The sequence below is a fragment of the Athene cunicularia genome (genome assembly GCF_003259725.1).
Source record: "Athene cunicularia isolate RWA chromosome 5 unlocalized genomic scaffold, athCun1 chr5_part3, whole genome shotgun sequence".
In the NCBI taxonomy this organism is placed as follows: Eukaryota; Metazoa; Chordata; class Aves; order Strigiformes; family Strigidae; genus Athene; species Athene cunicularia.
In genome coordinates this window covers 9154614-9179926 of record NW_020799103.1, presented here as the reverse complement: position 1 = coordinate 9179926, position 25313 = coordinate 9154614, and the positions used below count along the sequence as shown (strand labels likewise).

The 25313-nt window shown below is 35.3% G+C and overlaps 1 protein-coding gene across 7 annotated transcripts in view; it reads left to right on the top strand.

The window, feature by feature from the left end:
• Window positions 1–25313, top strand: part of LOC113481278 (golgin subfamily B member 1-like) — a 40274-nt gene that overhangs the window by 5922 nt on the left and 9039 nt on the right. For 2 of the 7 annotated variants that reach the window (XM_026850776.1, XM_026850781.1), the window contains 14 exons: window positions 246–368; window positions 566–679; window positions 2322–2643; window positions 2987–3096; window positions 3476–3593; window positions 4271–4362; window positions 5287–5438; window positions 9162–9315; window positions 10211–10334; window positions 11137–11267; window positions 12888–12997; window positions 13261–13429; window positions 13794–13898; window positions 14177–25057. In XM_026850776.1, coding sequence (XP_026706577.1) covers window positions 246–368; window positions 566–679; window positions 2322–2643; window positions 2987–3096; window positions 3476–3593; window positions 4271–4362; window positions 5287–5438; window positions 9162–9315; window positions 10211–10334; window positions 11137–11267; window positions 12888–12997; window positions 13261–13429; window positions 13794–13898; window positions 14177–25057 — 12705 coding nt within the window. Of the gene's footprint in view, window positions 1–245; window positions 369–565; window positions 680–2321; window positions 2644–2984; window positions 3101–3475; window positions 3594–4270; window positions 4363–5286; window positions 5439–9161; window positions 9316–10210; window positions 10335–11133; window positions 11268–12887; window positions 12998–13260; window positions 13430–13793; window positions 13899–14176; window positions 25058–25313 lie in introns of those variants that run through there. The other 5 variants (XM_026850779.1, XM_026850778.1, XM_026850777.1 and 2 more) reach the window with 5 other exon arrangements.

The following is a 25313-nucleotide window of genomic DNA, read 5'->3' as shown; positions in this document are numbered from 1 at the left end:
AAAAATGAATGATACTGTGCTTCTCATTTGAAGTTTGTTACTGTGAAATGAAGTGTAATGTAAGTTGCAGGTTTATCTTCATGCACCACTGACATCACTGATTACTATATTTATTGTTAAGTGGAAGCAAATCTGAGACTTAAGATAGAATACAGTATCTTGCTGTACCTTTAATTAGATAATTCAGTGTACTTTTACTATACCTTTGTTTACTGGTTTCATATTTACTTTCTATGTGTTTTTAGGTACGTGTGCTTCAGAATATTATCCAGGAGAAGGAAAAGGAACTAGAAGCCCAGAGAGAAAAGCATGAGCAGGAGCTCTTTAAATTAGCTGCTAAATCTGATGCAAGTGCTGACCTAGAACAAGTATGTTGCTTTGGAAACTCGATAGCTTGCTTTAATTTAGTTAGACATGGGAATTTGGAATCATGTAATTACTAACCTGTGTGGCATAGTTTAGATGTCTGGTTGGGTAAATAAAGATGTCTTTTTCTTTCTCTTCTGAAAGGTGTGGGCTTTGTTGTTTTGTTTTTGGGTTTTTTTTTTTTTTTTTTTTTTTCTAGCTACTGAAGGCTTTGAAACAGAAGCTCCATGAAAAGGAAGAAGTTATGTTGGGAAGGACACAGGTGATAGAAGTCTTGCAAAAAGAACTGGATGCCAAGGACCAACAACTGGAAGTAAGAAATAGCATACGAGCACGACTAAACTCATCAAGTCTGTTACAAGTTAAAAAATCTGTTTGGTTGTGCACAAAAGACAGTTTTGCGTTAAATATTTTTGCAGTTCTTTGTGAGGCTTTGACATAGGCTAATAATGCAACCATAGTTGTGCAAACAAATATTAATTCCAGTTAAGAAATTAACTTAGAGGAGAGGTAAAGTCCATGAAATACAAAATTATCAGCGCTCACCCATAGTTTGTCTTGATTTATTTTGGGAACTTGCCATGTGGTGAAGAGTTTGCTGTCATAAGGTTTCAGCTTCTCTAGTTAGAGACTGCAGCGAGCCCCAAAACTGAGGCTTTTCTTCCCCCTTCCCTCAGAGTGTTTTGATAATCGTGTGCCTTTCCTTTTGCTGTATTTCTACTGATTGCAAAAGTAATACCTAATCAAGGTCCTTGGTGTTCAAGCACCTAGCATGAGCTCTGGTTATAGCCTTTCAGTGCTGCTGCTTCAGTTCAACAGTGTAGAAAACGGACGTTGCAGTCTCAGGCTTTTGGGACTCTGCTGAAGCAGACTCATTATAGCCTGTCTGGGGTGCCAGGTCCAGCATTTTAGCTATACTATTTCCAACAATTTTTCAGCTTACCAGTAGGGCTGCCAGAATCAAAATCTTACTAGAAGTAGTTTTAGCTAAGTACCCAGGTACACGTCCTGCTCAGGTTGTAAAGATCCCTGGTAGTTGAAGCCTGTTTTCTTTGTCTTTCCCATTTGTTATATTATACCTCCTGCCTTACGCAGGGTTTTGTTGTGTTTTGTTTTTTTTTTTTGGGGGGGGGGGGTTAGATGCATCTTCCTGCAGTGATGCTCTGCAAGAACTGATGGTACCTAGTGCTAGTGCACTGGGGGGACAGAGATGCACACCTTGAGGGTAGGGGGAAGCTTTGACTCTGACAGCATGAACTTAAAGCCCTTAAAGCTGAGATTAAGTATTAAAATAGCAAGAAGCCTTTCTTTGTTAACATAAGCAGTTAACCATATTTTGGACGTGTTCCCTGTGCTGTTCTGCACAGCGTCTTTACTGGGACAGTTTATATTTGTTGGTCTGTGTATCATGAAAGTAGATCTTTGAACAGCAGGTCTAATGTGAGTGGACTGCTCTGCTACAGCGATCTAGAATGTTTTCTACCTCTTTATGCAGTAAAATAACTAATGTAAAGGTGCTAAAAGCGCTAACAGAAAACTAGTTGGCAACAAAATATTGTAAAGAATAACTACATCAGTTTGTCAGTTTTAATGGATGTAGGTGACAACACCTGGGCGGTATTGCAGTGAGCATTCTTAATCTTTGGGATCACTGTTAGGTCTGCTTCTGTTGGTTTTTATTTATATTCCATAGAACCAAACATTCTTTTTTTTAATTTGATTTTCACCTATAGGAGAGGGTGCGTATAGTTTGCACTCAAATAGTGATACCATTTTGCTGAAGTTCCCACTTCGCTCTTGGAAAGCCAGAGCTGAGTAGCTTTTGTGGTAGAGCCAGGTTACCAACAGTAGCCCTGATTTCTGATTATAATATATGTAGGAATAGAAATATAATACGACAGTGGTACTAAAAATACTTTGCATTAAAAAATAAAAGCTTGTTTTGTTATTTACAGGAGATTAACGAAAACGTGAAACGTCTTCTGTCTGAAAAAGAAAACCTGCAGTCTAAACTGGATGCTGAGAAACATGTAATGAGAGCTCAGTTAAGAGACATGATGGAGAAACATGAGCTTGAAATGACAAAAGTTAAGGAGAAATATAATGCTGAACTGCATGAAATTCAAGAGAAACATGAAACTGAGCTGCAAGAGAAAGATCAGGCCCTGTTTCAGCTTAAGAAACAAGTGGCAGAATTAAGCAGTAGCGGGCAGACTAAGTCACAAGAAGTTAGAGATCTGGAGACTATAACCAAAGAGAAGGTGGAGGATTTAGAAGGTATCCTATTTAAACAGTTTTTACATATGAAGAGTTCCTTTGCCCCAGACTGTTACGTATTGTAGACCAATTTCATACCTGTTGCAAGTATAACTACATTAAATCTGTGGAAGAGTTATTGCCACACTAATTAAAAGGCATCTACAATCAAATACTATAACAATGAGGGTTATAGAAATACCAAGATAATCACATGAACTATAAATTTCTCACTGCATTTCTTATGTTTTTCTGTAAATGCGGTTGCCTTGTATAACTTCCAATTGCTACAGGAATTAAACATAGGTCTTGTACTAATAATCTTTCTATGTTTTTAGATAATTTCTTGTGTCTTGTTTCTTAGTGCAAGTGAGATTGAAAACAGAAGAAGCCAGCAAATCTGAAGCAAAGTTTCTGAAAATGAAGGCTTGGTCTAAATCAAGAATCAAACAACTGGAGGATGAAATAAAAAATGTATGTGTAACATTATGTTTAATATTCCATGCCTGTTTTAAACTACTGTGCTTGGAGATTTGACTGAAATAAACTAAAATATGGGGCAAAGATAATATTAAAATAATTTACTAAAAGTATCTTTACGTATGAAATAATGTATAAAAATTGAATGGACATAAAATGTTGATAGTGGATGAAGTTTCAACAAAAACTAGTACAAATTGCTGTTAGCAGCATTCAGGAGTAAATTTGTCAGAGATTAGCTGGTTCGTTGCACTTACAAATAGTAAAAGAACAGCTATTCTAAATCTTACTAAAAAATCAGAAAAAGTTGCATTGACTTTGTTTCTGGTGTTTTGGTAGATTTTGAAAAACTCTTAACTATTTTTTCTTTTAGTTTTCATCAAAGAATAATGATGTATCTGCCTTAAACAACCGTGTCTCAGAATTACAAATTGAAAATGAAGAGCTACAGTCAAAACTGCAATCATTATATGAAATCAGAACTCAAAATGGTAAAAAAAAAATCTTTTGCAGATGATTCAAAGAGACAAAGATAAATAAACTTTCTCATTTTCAAAGTGTATCTTTTTTTTTTAAAACAGGTTCTGAAGTACCTTCATGCAGCTGTGAACAGTAGCATACAGTATTTAACTCAGAGTTACAGCTCAGCTTTTCCTTTCCTGAATCTACCTGTGCATAATTCTTGTATTTAGGCTTGGGCAGAATAGGTGTAAACTTTTCCAGGAAGTGGAAGAAGCATCATCTTAGGAGGAAAAATGAGACCAAACATACTTGGAAAATTTATCAGAGTGTATACAGTAAGCAGAGCAGTGAGTTGCAAGTCAATTAAGAATTGTCTTTTTTTCTGTAAGAATTTGAGCGAGTTTTTGCTTAAAGCCTTAGATAGTTTAAAGTGGAGCTCTGTGAGAGATTTTTCTGTTTCCCTTTGTGTCATCTTTTCTGACATTGTTTCTGTAAACGGAAAATGGTAGAATTTTCAGTTTACCAGTCTAAATTGTTAGCACGTTAGATTTAAAGCACTCGGCAGTATTTAATGATTAAGAAGTCAGATAACACAGCCCAACAGAGGTTTTCTAGCTGAAATGAATTATCATGTGAATTTTCATTTTTTTTTGATCTTCCCATCAGTTTTGTGTCCTGATGAATGAAATTTATTATGTTTTTGTAGAAGAATTGCTGACTAAGCTGGAAGTCTATGAAGAGCAGCAAAGAAAGTTGCAAGCTGATCTCGACCAAGTTACAAAGAGGGCAGCTTCACAGGTTAACGTCAAAATTGATTTGTATGAGTTAATGATAAACAGTGCTGATTAGACTTTTGAAAAGTGTGTTAGCTAGGGTTTGGAGCTGAAAATTAATTTATTGATATATGGAATTGTTGCTATCAGTAGCTGCTCAGTTGGGTAACAAGCTGGCAGATTTTTGCTTAAAAAGATTGATTTCTACTTACTTTGCCATGTACCTTAAATTACATTTTTCCAAGCATTTTACTATTTATTTAGTTACATTTAATATGAATCATGAAAGTGTGGGTGTTATTTTGTTGACAATGCAAATAGCTTTCAGAAGGAAATAATAGCTGTACCTTTGACAGATGTACAGGTCTGGATAAGAAAATGAGGACTAAGAAAATATTGCTAAAGGCCTTTAGATTGATTAACAATATACATTAATCATAGTAACTTGTACAGCCCTAGCAGTAGAGCCAGTTTGAAACAGTTAAATTATATTTTGCTAAGTGTTGTTTTTTGTTGTTTTTTTTTTTTTTGTAAAATCTTAAAATAGTTTTTAATAGGAAGGCAGGAACATTTATTCTGTTCATGGAAAAAAGGTTAATAGAGATTTGTTATCTCACATAGTGATAGTTGAATATTGTTTTACTTTGAAATGTTGCGAAGATGAAAAAGTGCAGCAAAAATGTTTAAAAAATTTTCAGATTACAAGTACATTTTTGATACTTTACGAAGTGGTGAGGCTTGCTTTTTACATAATCCACGATGGCAATTATAATCACTTTGATAGCTTTTTATTTATGCAAAGTGGTGAATTATAATGGTTTATTTTCTCTGTGAATGGTTTGCCAGCTTAAAATGTTATTTATTTTTGCAGTGGGATTTGTAAATATGTTTTCATGCACAATGCAGTGGGATTTGTAAAGATATTTTTGTGCACAATTTTCCTTGTTAGGCCAGTGAATCAGGCAGTGTGGATGAACTGCAGAGTCAGCTTTTGGAATGGCAAGAGAATGTACCAGAGTCAGAGGAGTCCCGCGACCAAGTCAGAGAAGAGAAATCTGCTATGGCTTTGCGAATGGCTCAGATTGAGGAGGAGAGAGAAGGTGAATTGTTTTATTTACGATAAAATTATCATATTTATACATAAGATACATATTTGTATGTATATATACATAAGATACATACCTACCTGTCTGCTGTACTTCAGAATGAATTGATAGCACACCACCATGACTGATTTCTGCAGTCAAAAGTTTTGTATAGTTAGTGAAATTGCTTAAATTTGCAATTTCTACTTTTTTTTTTTTTTTTTTTTTCATAATTTTATGCATAGATGTGCTTGGGTTTTTTGCCATCTGAGTTGCTGCTCTGTAAGACTGCTTGAGCTCACTTTGACCTCTTCTTGTCTGCATATGAATGATCAGTGATAAAAAGTTCACCACTGAAATATTAAAGCTGCCTGCCCAGAACAACTGGTGAAAGGGTGGGAAGCTATAGTGTTGGTCTGAATTTGATGAGTGAAGGTGGTGCTTTAATAAAATGAACCTGAGATGGAGTTTAAATAGAATTAACGAGAAACCTTTCTTACAATATTTAGTAGTCTGTTAGTAAGCATTGCTTGTATAGGTCAACTGAATAACATTAACTGGCAATGGTTTGGAACTAATTAAAAATATTAAATTACCTACAGAAAGTAATATTTCAAGAAATCTCAGGTTTTATAGTTTATTCTAAATCACTAATAAATGATGAGAAAGTGAAGCAGCTTCTATTAAAACTTATAAAAGTCTGGTTAAATTTCAGATAGTTTTTACTGCTTTTTTCCATGCCATCTAGTACTAAATTTATAATTTTTGTCCTGTTAGTTAACTGTACAGGAATTAGTGGCAAATTTTAATGTGCACAATCTACCATCATAATTGATCCAGTTAGTTAATTTGAGCCTTCTCTTTTTAATCTGCGATTGAATTTATTTTTCATTTACATGATCAGTTTGGAAGTTAAGTATGTAGGCATAGAAATGTTTTAAGGATCATGTCTCTTCTTTTTGAGCGATTTAGGAATGTAGTGTTTTGGAATTGAAGGAGAATAATATTCCCTTCGTTAAAACTTCCTGTTATCTCATCTGTGGTAACTACAGATCCACATGCAATATTAATAACAGTTGTAAAATTTCATCTGCGTCAGTCTGTGTTTAATTTTGCATTTTTTCCCCTTGGGATAAGCATGACCTTTCTGTTTCTTTTTTCCTGCCGTTACACCTGATGAGCACTCGGCGTCCCTTCCCCCTCCACTCCTACCCTACACTGCGATTTGGTCAGCCAGTGAGAACATAGTTTCCCATCAGTTTTGTGCATGCAGGTTCCTGCAGCAATGGCAACTTGTAATGTACTGTTGCTGATTTCTTCTGTTGTTGCTCCTTTTGGGGGAAATTGCCAACAGTACCTTATAAGATTTGCCATTGATGGTATGTGGTTTAGCAATACATGTAACAAATGCTGGTTTTAACTTGATTTTTTTTTTTTTAAATCTGCCTTGCAGTACCTGTTTCTTCACTTATATTAACCGAATCATCTTTCTTCATTTTTCTTTGTAGTAACAGCTGACTCCATATTTATGTTGTAACCTTAACTAGAGAACAATTTCTTGGCTTGCTGCAAGTGGTTGTGACTAAGTAAGAATCAAATTCATTTAAATAATCTTAGTAGTACTTGAAATTCAGTAGCATTAAAACCAAGATTACGTTCCATCGCGTAAGTTGCAGAACTTTGCATGCATTAATATTAGGTAGTAATATTTTAAGCAATATATAAACCCACTATTCATTCTATCATAGTCTGTGACAATTTGCCCTGTATGGTGATTTGTCTCTTTTGGATTGAATGTGTGGGGAGCTGCAAAAGTGGAGAGGATGACAGTATTGATTATATTTATAGACTGGGGCTTGTTTCCTCTGCAAACCACTAAAGATTGTGATACTTAGTGTGAATAGTGACACAAGGAAATGTAGACATATCCCTAGTTAATTTAAATGCAGTGTGTATCTGAAGAAAGGTGTCCTGGGAAGTTTTTCAGTTTTTGTGTTGGATATAATGGCAAATGGAGAGCTCCCTAAACTGCTGTAAAACATTAGAAAATGTGTTTACTTACTGATTGTTGATAAAGCAATGCTGAATTTAACTCAAAGTGTTTTAACACTTGTCTAAAAGTTTCTAAATCATTCTAAAGCTCCAATTTATATAGTTTCATTTTTCATACGACAGTGGTAATTTCATTCTTTTTTCATTATCAAATACCTACAAGCCTAAATATTTTGAAATCCTAAAGTACGGTATGTTGTTCATTCTAATTATACTTAAAACCAGATTACCTCAATTTCAGCTTCCCAGAAATTGAATTTTCCCCCCCAAAGCATGGGTTGAGTTCTTAGTGGAATAATGCTTGCCTTGAATCACTTCACTGGCTACAGTGACAGCTCTTGTAAACAGAGGTTTAAGGCATGCGGTCCCAATCTGGCACTTATTTTTATGGCGTTAAAGAAGTATGCATAAGGCTAAAAAAAAAATTGTAGTTTCTATACTTGAAAATAAACAAAGGTGTGTAAAATGAATGCTGATAAAGTGACAGTGCCAGAAGCCAATGTGTAATGAAAATCAGAAGTAAAATCCAATTTAGCAGTCCTACTTTAAAAGGGTCATTAATTTTTTTTCCTTTAACTTCTTTCCTCTAATCTTTTCTGAAAACATGTTAAGTATGTAATTTTGAAATATTACAGCAAGAACTTAAACCTAGTGGGTGTTACAGATTTGTGTCTTAATGAAATTTGTGGTATAAGTAATCCTTGGACAAGTCAGATGAAAGCTGAGTATTCCCTGTAGGGCTGAATCTCCTAATAGTTTTTGTTGTTTACCTCACAGATGCATTGACATAAGTTATCTGAATTTTGCATGCTGTGAGGACAACTGTAGATTAATGTGGTTAAACTGAAAGCTAAATTTGTAATTATCTAATTAATCTAACTTTCAGTTAAAATATGGAGCCACCTTTACATTCATTTCTTTTCACTGGCTGTTCTGTTTTGTCTGCTTTGCATGAAACATCTACTTCCTAATCTGTTACCCCAAACATGTTTTGTCATATCACAAAACAGATGGGAATGTACCTTAAATGAAAAAATCATTTCTAACAATGAACAGGATGCATACCTAAGCTTTCATATATGGAATTTATTCAGTGTGTTTATTTACAAGTGATTCTGTATTTGTCTTAAAAACAATGGTATTGTTAATTTATGATAAGATGGTTTGATGCCAGTTTGCAGTGTAACACGTGCTTGTGACTTTCTCGAATTATCTGGCTTTGTAGTTTATACTAAAATTAAAGTTGAAAGGGACACATGTCATTTCCATAAAAATGAATGTGATTGTTCAGATTATAAAAACCACAGCTGTTTCAGCTGATGCCTTTTTCATAAAAATTATGTATATTTTAACCTGGTAACTTGGAATGAGATGGAATTTGACATTTTAATTGGTTGGTGTTCTTGTAGTATCAGCATAAGCTTACTCTCTCCAGTCTCCTGTATAAAGTCTTCATTTAGAGCTGATGAAGAAGTTAAACTTAAGTTTGCTTCTTCTTAGTGAGATATGCAGACTTTATTCTTATGTGCTACATAGTAATGTTGGAGGGAAATGACGAGGTGAATGCAATGGATTGCTGCTTTTGATCTTGTTCCTCTAAGTCATTCATAGGGACCTCAGCCGGTCCCTGCTCTCTCTTCATGTAGTAGTGTCTGATATAAATGTAATTGCTTTCCTGTGGCACAAAACTGATTGAGGATGACTGGTTCTTTCCTGGCTGCTCTGATCCAGCCATAGTCTCAGGGCAACAGGAGCTGGAGGAGGAACTGACCACAGTTCAAGGAATGGGCAGGCTGCAGCAGGCAAGAAGAAAAAGCAATCAGACCAGCAGGAAGCTTCAGGTGGGTTAAAAGAGATAAGAGTTTATTAACCTCTACGTTAATAAATATATGGAAAGCGCTTTTATTTATATGTTGCTTTACACTTAAAAACACGAAGGGCTTAAGAACTTAGGTTAGTTATGTAACTGAACACTTTGGTAAATTTAATGATTATGTATCCAGAATATGAGAAATTCCAGCATTATACCTCTCTTTTCCTTGAGAAATTAGTCTACTTAATTTTAGATAGAAAAGTAACGGCCTTCCCTCTGGAGTAATTCACATGCTTGAAGCTGTGGTCATGCTCAGTATGTTAAGGCCATTTTTTGGTTTAGATACAGTCTTTACAAATCTATTTGGAGCTTTACTGAGTAATTAGTGAGTAGTGTCAGTTCACTGAGGTGTACTTCTTGGTAGGTGGTGCTATAACTTGCACTAAAAATCATAATCTTTTTTAAGAAGAGTTAGTATTTCATTGTCACATTAACATAACATTGGAAGAATAATATTGTGTTTAGTTAACTCTGATACTTGGATACCTTAATTGGTTCACTGATTTCTAGTTAATAGGGTTCTCTGAATCTCAGAGTGAACTAGAAATCAGTGAACCAATTAAGGTATCCAAACACAGTTTTCCATTGGCCTTTCAGACACCTGAGAGTGTCTTCAGAGGCCTGGCAGATACCATAGAAAACCTGTGGGAGACTTAACTTTTCTGGAAATAATAGCTGGAAGCTGGACAGGTTACTCTGGTGTCCACAGAGATCACATACCCATATACTTAAATTTAGACACTTGAATCACTTGCTGAGTTTTAGGACTTTTAATTGAAACTACACTTCTAGTAACAATATGTATTTTGCCCTTGCTTCCTTTCTTCTTTATATTAAATGTAATTCTCATGTCTTCTGTATAGGAAGAATACAACTTTGATAGAAAACAATGCTTTCAAGAATTGAATGCCACTTTGGATAGCACCGATTCAGCTGAAGGAGAAAATATGGGAGGTTGGTGGCCAGAGTACACTTCACCTAATGCAGGTGTGATAGCGACTAGACAGTTTATTAAAGCATGCACAGCATTTGTATTTTGTGTCTATTTTTGTTTTCAAATTCAACTAACAACCCATTTGTGGTGTATTCTAATCTTTGTTGAATTTTTTTGGCTTGCGTTTTCTTCCTTTTCATTTTAAAGCATGTGCGTGCTGGATGAACTGCCTAGTTTTGGTTCAGAAGTAGAACATAAATATGACTAAACAATGGAATTGGTTGAGCCTTCGTGCCCGTGAAATATCTTGTGTGGCAAGATCATGTGTTTTTTAAGTTACAAGTCTTGTTCCTGTGAATGTGTTTCCAATCTATGTAACAGTTATGTTGCAAAACAGAATTGCATTCTATTGCTCTATGCTTTTAATTTAAAAGTCAGATTCTGATTTTTTTCATGCAAATGTTTTTATATCAGTGGTAAAGGCTGCAGATATATCTAATTGTTAAAATGGAAATCACTTGCAAATTTTGATACAGACCAGTTTAATTTGTTAGTTGTTAATTGCTTAACATTTGATCCTGCAACGTGTGATTACAGTAACATGAGCCACGCTATTGTTTAGAATATTTCTGCCAGGTTTTCTGAGTTCTTGAGCTATGCAGCTTTGGTTTTTCAACAGTTAAGGGTACTTTTGCCACCTAATGCAGGGCCTCAGGCATTTCCACTGGAAATGGTTGAGATCTGATTGTGCCCAACACTGGTGAGAATCCTGAATGAAATGCTGAAACCATTTCTAGACTTTAGGAATTTTAGTGGACCTTTCTTGAAATAATTTTTCTTCTTTGACATAAGTAGGTTTACGGAGTGTGGTTGAAGAGTTGGAATTGGAAAGAAATCAACTGCAGGAACAAATTCTTTTTCTAGAAGAGCGTTGTCAGGATTTGGAAGATAGATTGCAACTTCAAGGCAGAATGGAGGCTCTTCAGGTGAGTTTTGTAGTTGTGTAAAACCTGATGATACAGGAGAATCATTTTATTCTCTGTTCTTACAATCATAGCCTACAGTGAGACAAAAATGTCAATTTACAGCTTGCAAAAATGTGTAAAGCCTATGTTATACCTCATAATTATGTTGGCAGAGAGTGTACACATACTATATTATGCTCTGAAGTTGAAGTCTGCCATTCCTGTTCAGCAAAAGTAAAATTCATTACATGGAGAAGCTTGTTTGAAAGTAAGCTTTGTTATTTGTTTGAGAAAGATAGTAAAAGGCAACATGATTTTCATTATTCTTTGTAGGGGGCCTTTGTCAGAAGGTCCAGAATTAGATTTTTTTCTAAAATTTTATTTTTACTGCTGGCATAAGTCTTCCTCTTCTTACATCCCTCAAGTTTCTTTTATATAAATGTGTGTGTGTGTGTGTGTATTTTTATATATCTATATATCTATATCTATATCTATACACACACATATACATTTACAGAAAATAATCTGTGTAAATATATAGAAGTAATGTACAATCTAAAGCTCAGATATTAGTTTGATATATATTTACATTGTAAAATTATTCAATGAAGGCACCAAAAGGAACAGTGAAGTAAATATTTTTCAGAAAAGGTTTTTTTAGTATTTTCTGATTGACAAGTTACTATGATAATTTGTAAACCTTGTTTTCAGTAAATGGCACAACTGAACTCTTATTCAAACTCCTTCAGGCTTTTTGGCAGTTCTCTAAATGTTGAGTTGCACATATATAAGAAAAAATAATGATTTTAAGATGCAAGACAACTTCTATATTATTACTTGAGAATCTTGTAACAAAGCCTTTCAATACAGGTAACGTTTGGTGTAGATGAAGAAGGGCAGCTATTGAGGGCGGTACAGGTGTGTTCTGCGTCCTCCAAAATGCTAGCTTATTTTCCTTAGAGGTGACAAGTTTGCCATGTTTGTCTTATTTGTTGTTGATTCTGGATATGTGTTCTGCTTTTGGTTTTTGGTTGCAGTTGTCGGATTTTTTTTTTGTGGTTTTATATTTGAATTGATGCTGTGGATCTGGTTAGAGTAGGAGATTTGTACTGTGTTTAAAACAAACCCAAAAGCTGTGTGAATGAAGCTTGCTTCCTTTTTCTTTTTTTCCCACAATCCCCTGTATGCAGGTTTTTGCATTCCTTCAACCTGAAAAAATAAGAAAAAAAAAAACCAAAAACTTACAAGTTTGGTACTGTCTTCAAAGCAATGAGGAGAGTATTTTTTTCAAAGCAGTAGCTTCCCCTGTTAAGATAAGTAAGCTGCCTTAACACAGTATGTGTGTATGTGTGTGTGTGGTGTTTTGGGTATACAGCAATCATCCTTGAGTTGATGCTACCATAGCATTGCTGAAGGAGGTATTTCTGAAAGGTGGGTTGCATTTATCTGAACTAATATCACATCTGAACTTGTGATATTAGTGTTGTATTTTGCACTGATATCTGCTGAAGTGCTAGATAACAGTTTCTTATTACCATGTAGGATGTAAATCTGACGAGTCAGATTTTAATGACTCTGGTGATCTCAGGCTATTGTGGGTGTTTGTATGTGATAATGCTCTTAGTTATTGTTTTATTGCAGAATGAAAATGAACGTTTGCAAACTCAACTCACTCAGTTACGCAACCAGCAAATGCGAGATGTGGAAAACCATCAAATTGTGCTTTCTGGCTTAAATGAGCAGCTGAAAGGGTAAAGTTTCTTTACAACTCCATACAGAATTAGTGTTCTTTGCTTTAAGCTTAAACTTCTAATGAGAAGTATAATCTCTTAAAACACTTGAAAATGAGTTATTTAATTCCTGCGTCTCTTTGCAGTAATGTTATTTCTGTACTTGGAAGTTTGAATGGAAAGTGTAAAAATAATTACTCTTTTAGCACAATCGTTTGGGCTTAGTAAGTCTAGAAAGCTTAAAGCAAGTTTTCAAAATGTCTAAACATATATTTTCTTCTTAGATTAAGTGACAGAAATAGCTTCCTTGAAAATTCACTTGGAGAAAAAGAACAAAAACTGTTGAGCACGACAGAAAAACTGGAGCAAATGGAAACTTTGAGGAAACTGCTTCAAGAAAAGGATCTTCTGAACAAAGAACTTGGTGAAAAGTTTGTGCATACTGAGCAAAAAGTAAGTTAAAGTTATCGTTGAATAGTATTTATTAGAACTGACGAATATTAGCCATAACTTTCTATTTGTGTCCCAGCAGCAATATTGCTCTTTTATCTGTCTGAAGGTTTTTGCTCTGTTTCTTTACAGTTTTGTTCACCTCTGTAATTGTTTTGCTTTAAGTTGGGTGTAAGGATTTCTTAGACCACAACATAGAGCTTTGCACGAAAGTATTTATGTTTTATCGGAGTGATAAGTTATCCTCATTTATTATTTTCGAAGTATAAACTCCATTGTTGTATAAACTCAGTATCACAACTAACATCATAATTTTCATATAATTCTATATATTTCTATCACATTGACTTTTATTTTTAATCCTAAGCTGAATGAAGCCTTAAAGAAATGCAGTGTGTATGAAGTGGAGAACACTGAGCAGAAAACAGTCATCAGCGATCTCTCAGAAAAAGTTGCTACATTGAAGGAAAAGGTAACGTGTAAAAATAAAGTAAGAGAAGAAATTTTATGTTCTTTTGAAATAGCCCATTTAAATGTCAGCTCAATAACAGCATTAGCTGCTTAAAATTTAGTTTTTTACACTAAACTTTCTGTATGCTAAAACAATCTAAAGAATAGCCTGGTTATCTTGTGACTATGCAGTTAGGTTCAGATTGATTACTTTAATACTCTATACATGGAGTGTGACTTCCATTCTTCCTCTAACATATGCTTGAAGTATTTTTGTAACGTTATTTTCTTGATGTTTAGACTTTGAAACAAGATGGCATGGTAGAGTCGATGCAGCTGGATCTGGACCAGACAAATGAAGAGCTCGACAAGTTGAATACAAGCCATTTAGAGGAAAGATCTCAACTTATTCAAGATCTCCAGAAATGTGAAAGAGAAATTGATAATCTTAAAGAAACACTGGCAGAGAAAGACAGGGACATGTCTGTCCTGTCTTTGAATATGACAGAATATTCTGAACAGGTTATCATCCTGAAGCATCAAGTGCAATGCAAAGAGGAAGAAATAAGAGGGATGGAAGAAGCTTTATCAAAGGCTGAAAGGGAAACTCATTTACTGAAAGAAGTACAGACAACTGATGTAAGAGATGCAAGCGTGAAGATATCTGTCCTTTCTGAGCAGAGTAATGCAATGAAACTAGAGCTAGAAAGAATTAGAGTCGAGAATGAAGCTAAAACCAAAGAAAATGAGGAATTAATAAGACAAAGCAGTGAGAACAGCATTACAATTAAGGATCTCCGTTCTGAAATCAAGGTCAACAATGTTGCATACCATAACAAACTTGCAGAGTGCGAGTCACAAATTACTTTGCTGAAAGAACAAATTAGTAAGTCCTCTGAAAAGCTACAGGAGACTGAGGATAAACAAAGAAAAGAAACTGAATATTTGAAATCTCAGCTTGAGGAAAGCAATACTCTGAAGGAAGAATGGAACAGTTTGCTTAAAGAGAAGGAGAGTAAAGCACAGACACTTGAAAATGAGTTAAAATCAATTAAAGATTCATACAACAAACTGGTTTTGGAAAATGCTAGAAAAGATGAAGAGTTGGCTGAGTTATCTAGGAAGCTTACAGAACATACTGAACATCAGGAAATGATTGAAAAAGAATTACAAGAGAAACAAGAGTTCATTATTTCATTAGAGCAGAAGCTTGGGGTTTTGGAGCAGCAAAATGAAGAGACTAAACTTAAATTAACTGGAGATCTGAAAGCCAAAGAGACCTGTTGCAAAGAACTTAATAACCAATTAAATGAAATACATAAGCAAATGAACAAAATGGAAATAGAGATACAGGAGAAAGCTTCAGCTAATAAGCAGTTGCAGGCAGATCTTGAAGGGAAAGAAGAAAAATTGGCAGAGCAAATAAAAACAAATGAATATCTGAAAAAAAATATAGATATGGTGGAAAAAGAGAAGGAACAGCTAATCAGTGAAAATGAGAGTTTGTCCAAACTCCTGGATGTAAAAGAGTGTGAATTGTTAAAGAAAATCCAGGCTGTGGAAGAAATAGAAAATAAGTTATCTGTTAGCACTGCTGAGTATGAAAAAACTCTTTCGGTACTAAATTGTGATAAAAACACTCTGGCAAAAGAGATTGAACAACTTTCAATACTTGCCAAGCAAAAAGAAAATTCAGTTGCAGAACAGCTGCAGGAGAAAACAAAGCAATGTAACGTTCTAGCTGAGCAGTTGTTTGAAAGCAAGGAACAGACACAACAGTTGCATGAACAAGTGCAATCACTTCTCATTCAGCTGAAGGATACCAGAGACAAAGAAATACAGAAAGAAGAGATGTTAAATAATAAGTTATCTGAATACAGTAGCCTAATCCAAGAGCTCAGCCATAGTAAGGAAAAAAATTTACTACTGCAGGAACAAATTCAAAGTGTAACTTTGGATTTTGAAACTGTGAACAGGTCTCTAGAAGAGAAAGTCCATCAAAATGATTCATTATGTAAGGAAATGGAAGAGAGTAAGCTTTGCATTGTAGAGTTGCGGGATGAAATGAAAAGTCTTAAAGATGAAAAAGCAAAGTTATCTCAGTTGGTAGAGGAAAGAGACATGACTGTGAAAAGTCAGGGTTCAGAACTTGAGAAGTTTCATAGGCAAGTTTCTGAAAAAATGGAAGAAAGTACAGTGTTAAATAATCAGCTGCAGCTATTAAGCAAAGAAGTGGATGTGCTTAGGCGTGAAAAGGAGGACTTTTCAAGCTTACTGAACAAGAAGTCACATGAATGTGAAGCTCTTCAGTCACAGTTGGTACAGCAACAGTCTGAAATTACTTCTGCAAGGCAACAAGCACATACAGCAGCTTTAGAAAATGAAAAATTAAAACTGGACATTGAAACAGTTAATGTCACGGTAATGAAAAAGTCAGATGAAGTAGCTGCTTTGACTTCACACTTGTCCCAACAAAGTCATAATATTTTAGCTCTGAAGGACCAAATTGATGGCCTGTTGATTGAAAAAGAAAACTTAAAAATTGTCTTTGAAGAAAAAGAAACTCTCCTTTCTGAAAAGGAGGCTTTGATTCAGCAAATGAAAGATAGTAAAATGGCAGGAGAAGGGCAATATATGCAAATCATTTCAGATCTGCAAAACCAAATACAAGCCCTAGGATTTGAAACCAGCCAGCTTAGACATGCAATGCAGGAAAAAGATAATGATTTTAAGAGACAAGCCCAAGAATTAAAATTATTAAAAGATAAATCTGAAGAGTCTGATGTACTTAGGGTTCAACTGTCTGAGAATATGGAGGTTATTTCTGACCTCCAGATTCAACTTAGAAATGTGACGGAAAAATCATCTCAGTTGAATGATTCAATTATACAGAAAGATGAATCTTTAAAACAAAAGTTAGATGAATACATCAGTTTAAAAGCACAGCTTTCTGAGTTACAGGAATCTTCTGTTTTGCAGGAGAAACAGTTAGAACATTTAGTCTCTGAAGCAGAACAATTAAAAACACTTGTTTCAGAAAAAGAATTAACCATCAACAGTATTTCATTATTCAGTGAGAATTTAAAGATGCAACTTCAAGAGAAAGAGAATGAATGTGAGGTCATAAAGAAACAGGTGGTAGAGCTGGAGGAAGTGAAAGTGAATTTACAGAAAGAAATACAACATCAGAAGGATGTAATAATTGAGATGGACCAGTCCTTATCAGAAAAGGAATCATCTCTTATGGAAAATAAAAGTCTCCTTAAAACTCTGAAGGAGAAAGCAAGGAAAGATGAAGAGAAGACAAATTTAGTATCTCAACTCCAGAGTCATGTACATGAACTAACACAAGAACTACAAAAATCTAATGAACTAGTCCATGAGAAAGAAAATGCCTTTTTATCTCTTCAGGAGAAAATTGAAGCACAATACAAACTAAGAACTGAGTTGAATGCAGCTCTTGAGAAAAAAGAAGTAGTTATCGCTGGACTGCTTAATTCTTTAAAGGAGAAAGATACCAGTATACAGTTGGCAGATAGCAACATTAACATTCTTTCTGGTGAGATTGAGGTTCTCAGAGAAAAATTAGAGAAAAGTGATACAGCCATGAAAAACCTTACTGAGGAATTTCAGGAAAAGAACGAGAAGCTTCATATTAATCAGAAGAAAATCGATTCTTTGACTGTTGAACTTGACTCTCTTAAAAATGAACACCAAAAAACACTAGACCAAATAAGTACGTGGGAAGAAGAACTAAAGCAAAAAGAAGTGGCTGTAGAATCCCTGCGTGTGAAGTGCACTGAACAGACAGATCACATAGCATGTTTGAAGTTAGAGTTGAACAATGTGAATTCCAAATCGTCTCAAGACTGCCATGCCAATGAGCTTTTAGTCGGTAGTCTGCAGTGTCAGGTAGAGTCTTTAGAGAAAGAAAAAAGTCTGCTACAAGAAGGCGCTGATCAACTCATGGCTGAAAACGCACAACTTAATGCATCTCAAAATAATTTGCAAAAGAGAGTGGAAGAGCTCCAAGAAATCAATGAAAAACTAGAAACCAGTGAGAATTATTCAAGAATGCAAATAGATGCTGTCAAACTGCAGATGAAGACTGAAAAAGAGAAGTTACAGATGCAGGTTAGTGTGAAGGGTGAAGAACTTTCTAAATTAGAACTTAAAATTGAAACTCTAGAACAAAGTCTACTTGAGTCAGAAAACAAACGGGTGACAGAACTTGATAGGGCAGCTGTACAAAATAATAATCTTACTGAGCAATTGAGCAGTTTAGAAAGTGAAATAAAATCAAAAGATTGCAAAATCCAGTCTTTGCAGCAAGAGTTGGATCTTATAAAAGAGGAATTAAGTCAAAGCTTATCTCTGTTGCTTACTAGTAGGCTTTTATGTAAGGAAAAGAAGGCTGAGACTTCAGTTTGTGAAGTGCAGCTAAATGATAGTAAAATTCAGCTGGAAAAATTCTCCACTCTGATAACTACTATTTTGAGCAAAGAAACAGAATCGGAACGTTTGCAACTGGTGCTTTTAGAAAAACAGAAAGAAATAGACATCATGAAAGATGAATTAAAGAGTATGCAGTCACTTGAGGAGCAGAAGGAGTTGCTGCATAGTGATATTGAGAAGATGAAGGGCAAATACAAATCTGAAATTGAATGTCTGTCAGAAGAAATGGTTGCAGTCAAGGAAACATTATGTAAACAACAGTCCCTTTTGCAAGAAAGGGAAGAGTCTTTTGCAGAAATAAATAAGCAGGTTGAATTTCTTCAAGATAAGATAAATAAATCAGAAGAAGTAGTCAGAACAAGTAATGAAAAACTGCATGTCGAAGGTAAAAAAGTGGCAAGTCTCCTTGAAGAAATGGGAGAAAAAGACCAACTCATTGGAAACTTAACTTCCCAGGTAAATCAGCAGAAGGATTTAATTTCAGGTCTAAGCCAGCAACTGAAGGAAAAGGACTGTTCTGTTACCCAGATCATAGAATCATTGTCAAATGAAATGCTGCATTTTTCTGAAGAGAGAAATACATTAAATACCAAACTGCAAGATCTCGAAGCTGTTCATAGTAGTTCTGTAGGAGAACTAAACCGAGTATTGCAGGAACTTGAGGATTGTAAGAAAGAACTGGAACACAGTCAAGCTACATTAAGCAGTAGAGAAGCTGTATTTAAAGATTTAATGAATGAAAAAGAGGAGATGCAGTTTAATCTTGAGAAAATGGGTAAGGAAAAAGAGAATCTGAAAAAGAAACTTCAAGCAGCGCTGATAATAAGAAGAGATCTAATGCAAAAAGTTGGAAAACTAGAAAAGAGTGGACAGGAAGAAATAGAAAAAGAGCAAAAAAAAGCAGAGGACTTTTTGAAGAAAGTTAATGAGTTAACAGACAAACTGAAAGTAGTTGAAGTACAAAATAAAGATTTTAATTCTCATCTTGGAACTTTGAAGCAACAACTTTTAGAAAAAGATGCCAAAATAAGCGATTTGACTGAAATTTTGTCTGTAAAAGCCTCTCACTTAGAAGAACTTCAGGACCGTATTGCAGGACTGAATGATGTAATTGCTGAAAAACAAAATATATGTGAGCAGAACCTAAAATCTTTAGAGGAAAAGGACTGTATGCTTGCTCGTATGCAGTCTATGCTTGATGAAAAAGCAAGTGCCTATGAAGAGGAACGTTCTCAGATGCTCTTAACACTTGAAAAGGTGAAGTCTGAAGTTAAGAAGAAAGAAGAATTGTTGAAAAATTCCAGTTCAGAAGAGCTTGATTTAAGTGCTGGGGACAGGAAGAAGTGTCTGGACCCCAACAATGACATTAATGCAATGAATCAATTAAAAAGAGAAAAAGAAGCCTTAGAGAGGGAGCTTTTGGTCAGGAAAGAAGATACAAAAAAATTTCAAAAAGAAAGGGAAGAACACATTAGACTTGCAGCAGATTTTGATGAACAAAAAACCTACCTGGAGAATCTCAAGCAAGAACATAAAGCACTCTGGGAAGTTCTTCAAACAAAATGTAAGGAACTTGACTTTATTCAGTTAGAAAAGTACTCTCTAGGGAAAGAGCTGGCTTTGCATAAGGCAGTGCTGGGAGAAGAGGAAGCTGACCTAAGGTATTTGGAATCAGACAAACCAAGAAGCAAAGTTCAAGTTGCATCCTTAAAGGAGTCAGAAAACATGATCACTTCAGTGGCAAGTAGAGACACTGAGTTAAAAGAACTAAAAAGTAATTACGCAAAACTTCAGGAGGAAACAGAAACATTAAAAAAAGAGTTGAGAAAAATACTAGTTGAATTTGGTGATGAAAGGGAAAAAACAGTCAACTTAGACTCTTTGAGACAGCAGGAGCAATGTGAGGGCAGCTTGTTGGAGGACATCAAGCAGCTACAGAAAAAGCTGAGAGTATATGAGGCTGAAGCTGTAGACATTAAGACAGCACTTGAACGTGTGAACAATGAGAAAGAAGCCCTTATTAAAAAGAGTGAAGAGGATTACAAGACAAGCCAGGAGAAACTGCAGAGAATGAGAACTGAAGCTAAGAAGGAGGTTGCAGAAAAGGATGAGGAAATAGAAGCATTGCATTGTTCACTGACAGATTTCAAAGATAAACTTGATCTGGAAAAAGAATTATTAAACAAAGCTATAAAAGAGGGCCAAGAAGAAGCCCACTATTATAAAACAGCATTTGAAGACCTGAAGAGAGAACAAGAGAAACTTCTCAGTTGTTCAGAAAAGTCCAATTTGGAACTAATCAATATGAAAAAGGAGGTAAAACATTTCAGTGAAGAAAACAAAAAACTTCTGACAGAGCTATGTATGCTACGTGAGAAGGCTGAGATGAGTAAACCTGTGGGATCATACAAAGAGTTTAGGGAAGAAAATGATACTGAAAAAGAATTGGGAAAGTTTTGTTTGGAAAGTAATTCCCTTCAGGGAAATTTGCAAGGTAAAGGCACCTGTTTTCAACTGTCAGAGACTGATTACTCTGAGAAAACTAAACTGAGAGAAGCAACAGAATGTCAAATCCAGAAACAAATGCAAATGATTGAAGAGCCGCTGGTGAAAACTGCAAACATAAATGATTCTAAACCACAAGAGCAAAGAACTACAGCAGAAGAGAAGTCCAAAGAGCGCCTTCAGAGAAAATTACAGGCAGCTTTAATATCACGTAAAGAAGTTCTGAGAGAGAATAAATGCCTAAAAGATCAGATTGATAAGCTGATGTTGGAAAGAGAAGAACTGGTAAACAAGTCAGAGATGCTTGAACACTTACTGGAGCTTGGTAGAGAAAAGCCAAGTTCAAGTACTGTTTCTCCGCTGTCTGAAGAGGAGAGCCTTGTTTCTGAAAATGCTAGACTGTTGACTGAAAATGAAAACCTCACAGCAGCATGTGAAAGTCTTAAATCCACCATGGAGACTATAGTTCAGGAAAAAGAGGCCTTTTCTTTCCAACTAAATACCTTAAAAGATTCTCAGACAGTTGAATTAACAGGATGGAAGGCTAAACATAGTGAATTAAAGCAGGAGTACGAATCACTTCTTCAGGCATATGAGAATATCAGTAATAAAATAGCAGATATGAGGCAAGTTATTGATCTCAGTAGAAAAGAGAAGCAAGAGGCTATTCAAAGACTCAGAGAAGGAGAATCTGAGAAGGAAGCTCTTGAGAAGCATTTACAAAAACTCACTGATGAAAATGAAGTTATAAAGAATCAACTGAAACAACTGGGCGAATCCAAGAAAATGGAAGTTGACGAGTTACAAAGTAAAGCAGAAAGGCAGATACGTGAGCAAGAGGCAAGGATGCAAGAACACCAGAATCGTCTTCATGAATTCACTGAACAGAATCATCAGCTAATGGAGGAAAATGAACAGCTGAAACAAACTTCTGAAAACTTAAAGCAGGCTTTAGAAAAAATTCAAAATGAAAATAATATCCTTCATAGTGACATCACTGTAACTAAAGCAGCTTTGGGAGAACTCCAGACTCAAATGGAAGTGTACCAAAACGATACGCAATCTAAAATCAACAATGCATTATATGAGAATGAATCATTGTTAAAGGACATTAATGTGTTAAAGGATAAACTTTCTGAAAAAGAACAAGATGTGCTTGTCCTGGAACAAGAAAGAAAATTAATTTCAGAAAAAGCAAAAGAAACTGAAAAATCTTTGGACCATAAAATTCATTGTCTAACAAAGCTCGACGTGGAATGTAAAAGTCTTACACAAGAAATTGTTAGTCTAAATGAAAAAGTTAAGATTTTAGAGGATGATAAATGTCTGTTACAGGAAGAATTAGAAAATGTACAAGAGAGTTCTTACAAAGTAAAGAATGAGAGAGAATTTCTTGAGACAGAATTGCTTAATCATGTTAAAAAAGTTGATCATCTTACTGATAGAATGAAATCAGCACAGGTACAAAATAACTTGCTGTTACAGCAGCTGGAAGAATTAAAGGCAGAAAAATGTAATGTGATTAGAGAAAAAGAACAACAGCAGTTACATCTTGTAAAAATATTTGAGGAGAAGGTGAAAAGTGCTCAGAGAGATAATAATGGAAGTAAAAACAAAACAAAAGAATTGCAAGAACTCTTAAAGGAGAAACAGCAGGAGATCAACCAGTTGCAAAAGGATTCCATAAAGTTCCAGGAGCTGATCCTGGATTTGGAAAGATCTGTGAAACTGTCACAGTCAAAAAGTGAAAAATTTGAAAAGGACTTAAGTAATACATCAGAAAAGCTTGCGAAGTCAAATGAAGAAATACATCATCTCAAGGGAAAGCTTTCTTCACAAATGAACTTGCTGGATCAGTCAAAGAACGAAGTGGCCAGGCTTACAGATGAGAATCTAAATTGGAGAAAAGAACTTAAAAAGAAAGAAGAGGAACTACAAATTCAAAAGAGAGAATATGAGAGAGATTTGGAATTTAATCTGCAGCAGTTAAAACTGGTTCACAAAAGAGAATTTTTGAACCTAGAGGAAAGACACGGTGCCCTTGAGAGAGAAAAAGATAGGGCAATTAGTGACATTCATGGTTTGCGAGAGGAAGTTAGTGTTAAGGACTCTCAAAACCAGAAGCTTCAAGCGGATTTGAATGCAGCTTTGGCACGATTAGCTGCTTTTACAAAGTGTGTGTCCTCTCTTCAGGATGACCGGGACAGGGTTATCACTGAAATGAAAACCTGGGAAGTGCAATTCAGAGAGGCCATCCAAAATAAAGAGAAACAAATAGAAGATAGTAATAAAAGAATAATGTCTTTACAAGATGAATTGAAAGACAAAATTACTCAGATTCAAGAACTGAATATCAAATACTCTGTGGTAGAGGAAACAAAGGATGAACTGTATTTGAGGCAAAAGTCTGTTGATACGCTACGCTATGAAGAGCTCTGCAGAATAAAGGAAGAGAATACATTTTTTTTTAACAGGCAGCAAGAATTGGAGAGTGTTCTTCAGTCCAAAGAAGCAGCCTTGCAAGCACTCCTTAAAGAAAATAATTCCCTTAATCATCTCATAGAGAATAGTAAAAGTGCAGGAAGAGAGATAAAAGCTCTGGAAAGTAATTTTACAAGACAGGAACAAGAATTGCAACAGCTTGTAGCTGAGAAGGAAAAAATTAATGCTGAATTGCAAAAGCAGATTACCATTTCTGAGCAAATGAAGGTCATGCTTAATAACAAAGACAAAGAAATTTCTTTACTCATTTCTTCAAAAGGTGATGAAATTTCTGATTATCTGATTCAGGTACAGACTCAACATAGAAAACAAATCAAAGAGTATGAACTGCAGTTAAGATCTTTGCAGATAGAGAGACAGCAGTCTGAGGAGTCCTGTCAGAGGATGGAAAATGAACTGAGAAATCTCCAGATGAAAGCAGACAAAGCAGGTCAAGATAAGGCTGCAATTGCCAGTGAAATAGATGCCTTTAAAAAATCAATGTCCTCTCTTCAGAATGATCGGGATGATCTTCTTTCTAAATACAAAGAGCTGGAACATCTTCACCAAAATGTCTTAAATCAGCGGGATAGTCTCATAGCTGGCAACGCAAGTGAGAATAATGCTTTGAAACAAGAATTGAGGCTCCTTCTCAATCAGATAGATGATCTTCATTCTGAAAATGCAATGCTAAGTGCACAGCTGATAAAGTATAGGGAAGACCTTAACCAAGTTTTATCTCTGAAAGACCATCAGCTGAAAGACTTACTTAAGCAGAAATTGGATTGTATTAAAAGCCTTGAACAAGAGAAATACGATCTTCAAAAACAAATAAAAGAAATGCAACTTGCCCACGAACTGCAGAATGATGCTGCTGTATCTTTGGAACATGAAAATGAAAAGTTAGTGTGTAAAATAAATGATTTAGAGTCTTTAATTGCATCCTTAAACAAAGAGAAACTTGTTTCTGAGTCTGGAGAGAAACTTCTACCTAGTGACAGTGTTCAGAAAAAAGAATGTGTATCAAATGGACAGTATGGAGAAAATCTTCAGAAGAAGATTCAAGAACTCCAGAAATCAGGAGACAGAAATATTAAGGCTGAGGAATACAGTAAGACCGTTTTGACACTGGAACATGGAGATGAACCTGGTGCTTTTGCAGAGAAGATGATATTAGAAGTTCAGTCTCAAAACAGTGAGCTGAGGTCCCAAAATGAGGCCTTTGGGAAAGCAATGACTGCTCTGCAAAATGACAGGGATAGGATAATAGAGGACTTAAAGGTCCTCCAGAGCAAATACACATCTGAACTCAAGACTGAAAAAAAGAAAGGAGATAAACTTGAAGCTGAAATGGATGGCTTTAAATTGCATCTTATCAGCATGCTCAAAGAAAACTCTCTTCTGAATGGGGCTATTTTTGATGCTGCAGATAAGGTTACACTTGATCAGATTGCTGATCAAATTGAAAATCTCTGTAGGGCATTAGTCAGTCGAGAAATGGAGGTGAGCAGGCTCTCATCTGAGTGTGGGAATTATGTTCACCAGATTGAAGCGTTTTCCAAGGCTATGGCCAGTCTTCAGGATGACCGAGACAAATTGCTGCAGGAACTCGGCAATCAGAAGGTAACTTCCGAAACAAAACAGGGCACAGCTTCATTTCCCATTGGTTGCAACAGCATCAGTGAGATAAATTCTTTTAAAAGTAATTTGGATACACCTCAGAACAATAGGGAAAGATTGGTAAGTCTTAATTAGCGACATTACTTTGTAATTTTTTTCTTTATGCAGAAAATGCTTAGAACATCATGGATTCTGAAGTTTAACTTTGTAAATTCTGTGAGTGCTAAGAAAACATTGTGTGACAAGAGAAGGTATGCTTACCATTTGGGGAGTTTAGGTAATTGTTCTGTTAAACAGGATGAAATGGGGAAGAAACCATTATTCTGTAGTTAGATTTCTAGCACTAATAAAACTTCAACCGTATAGTTTTCATTCC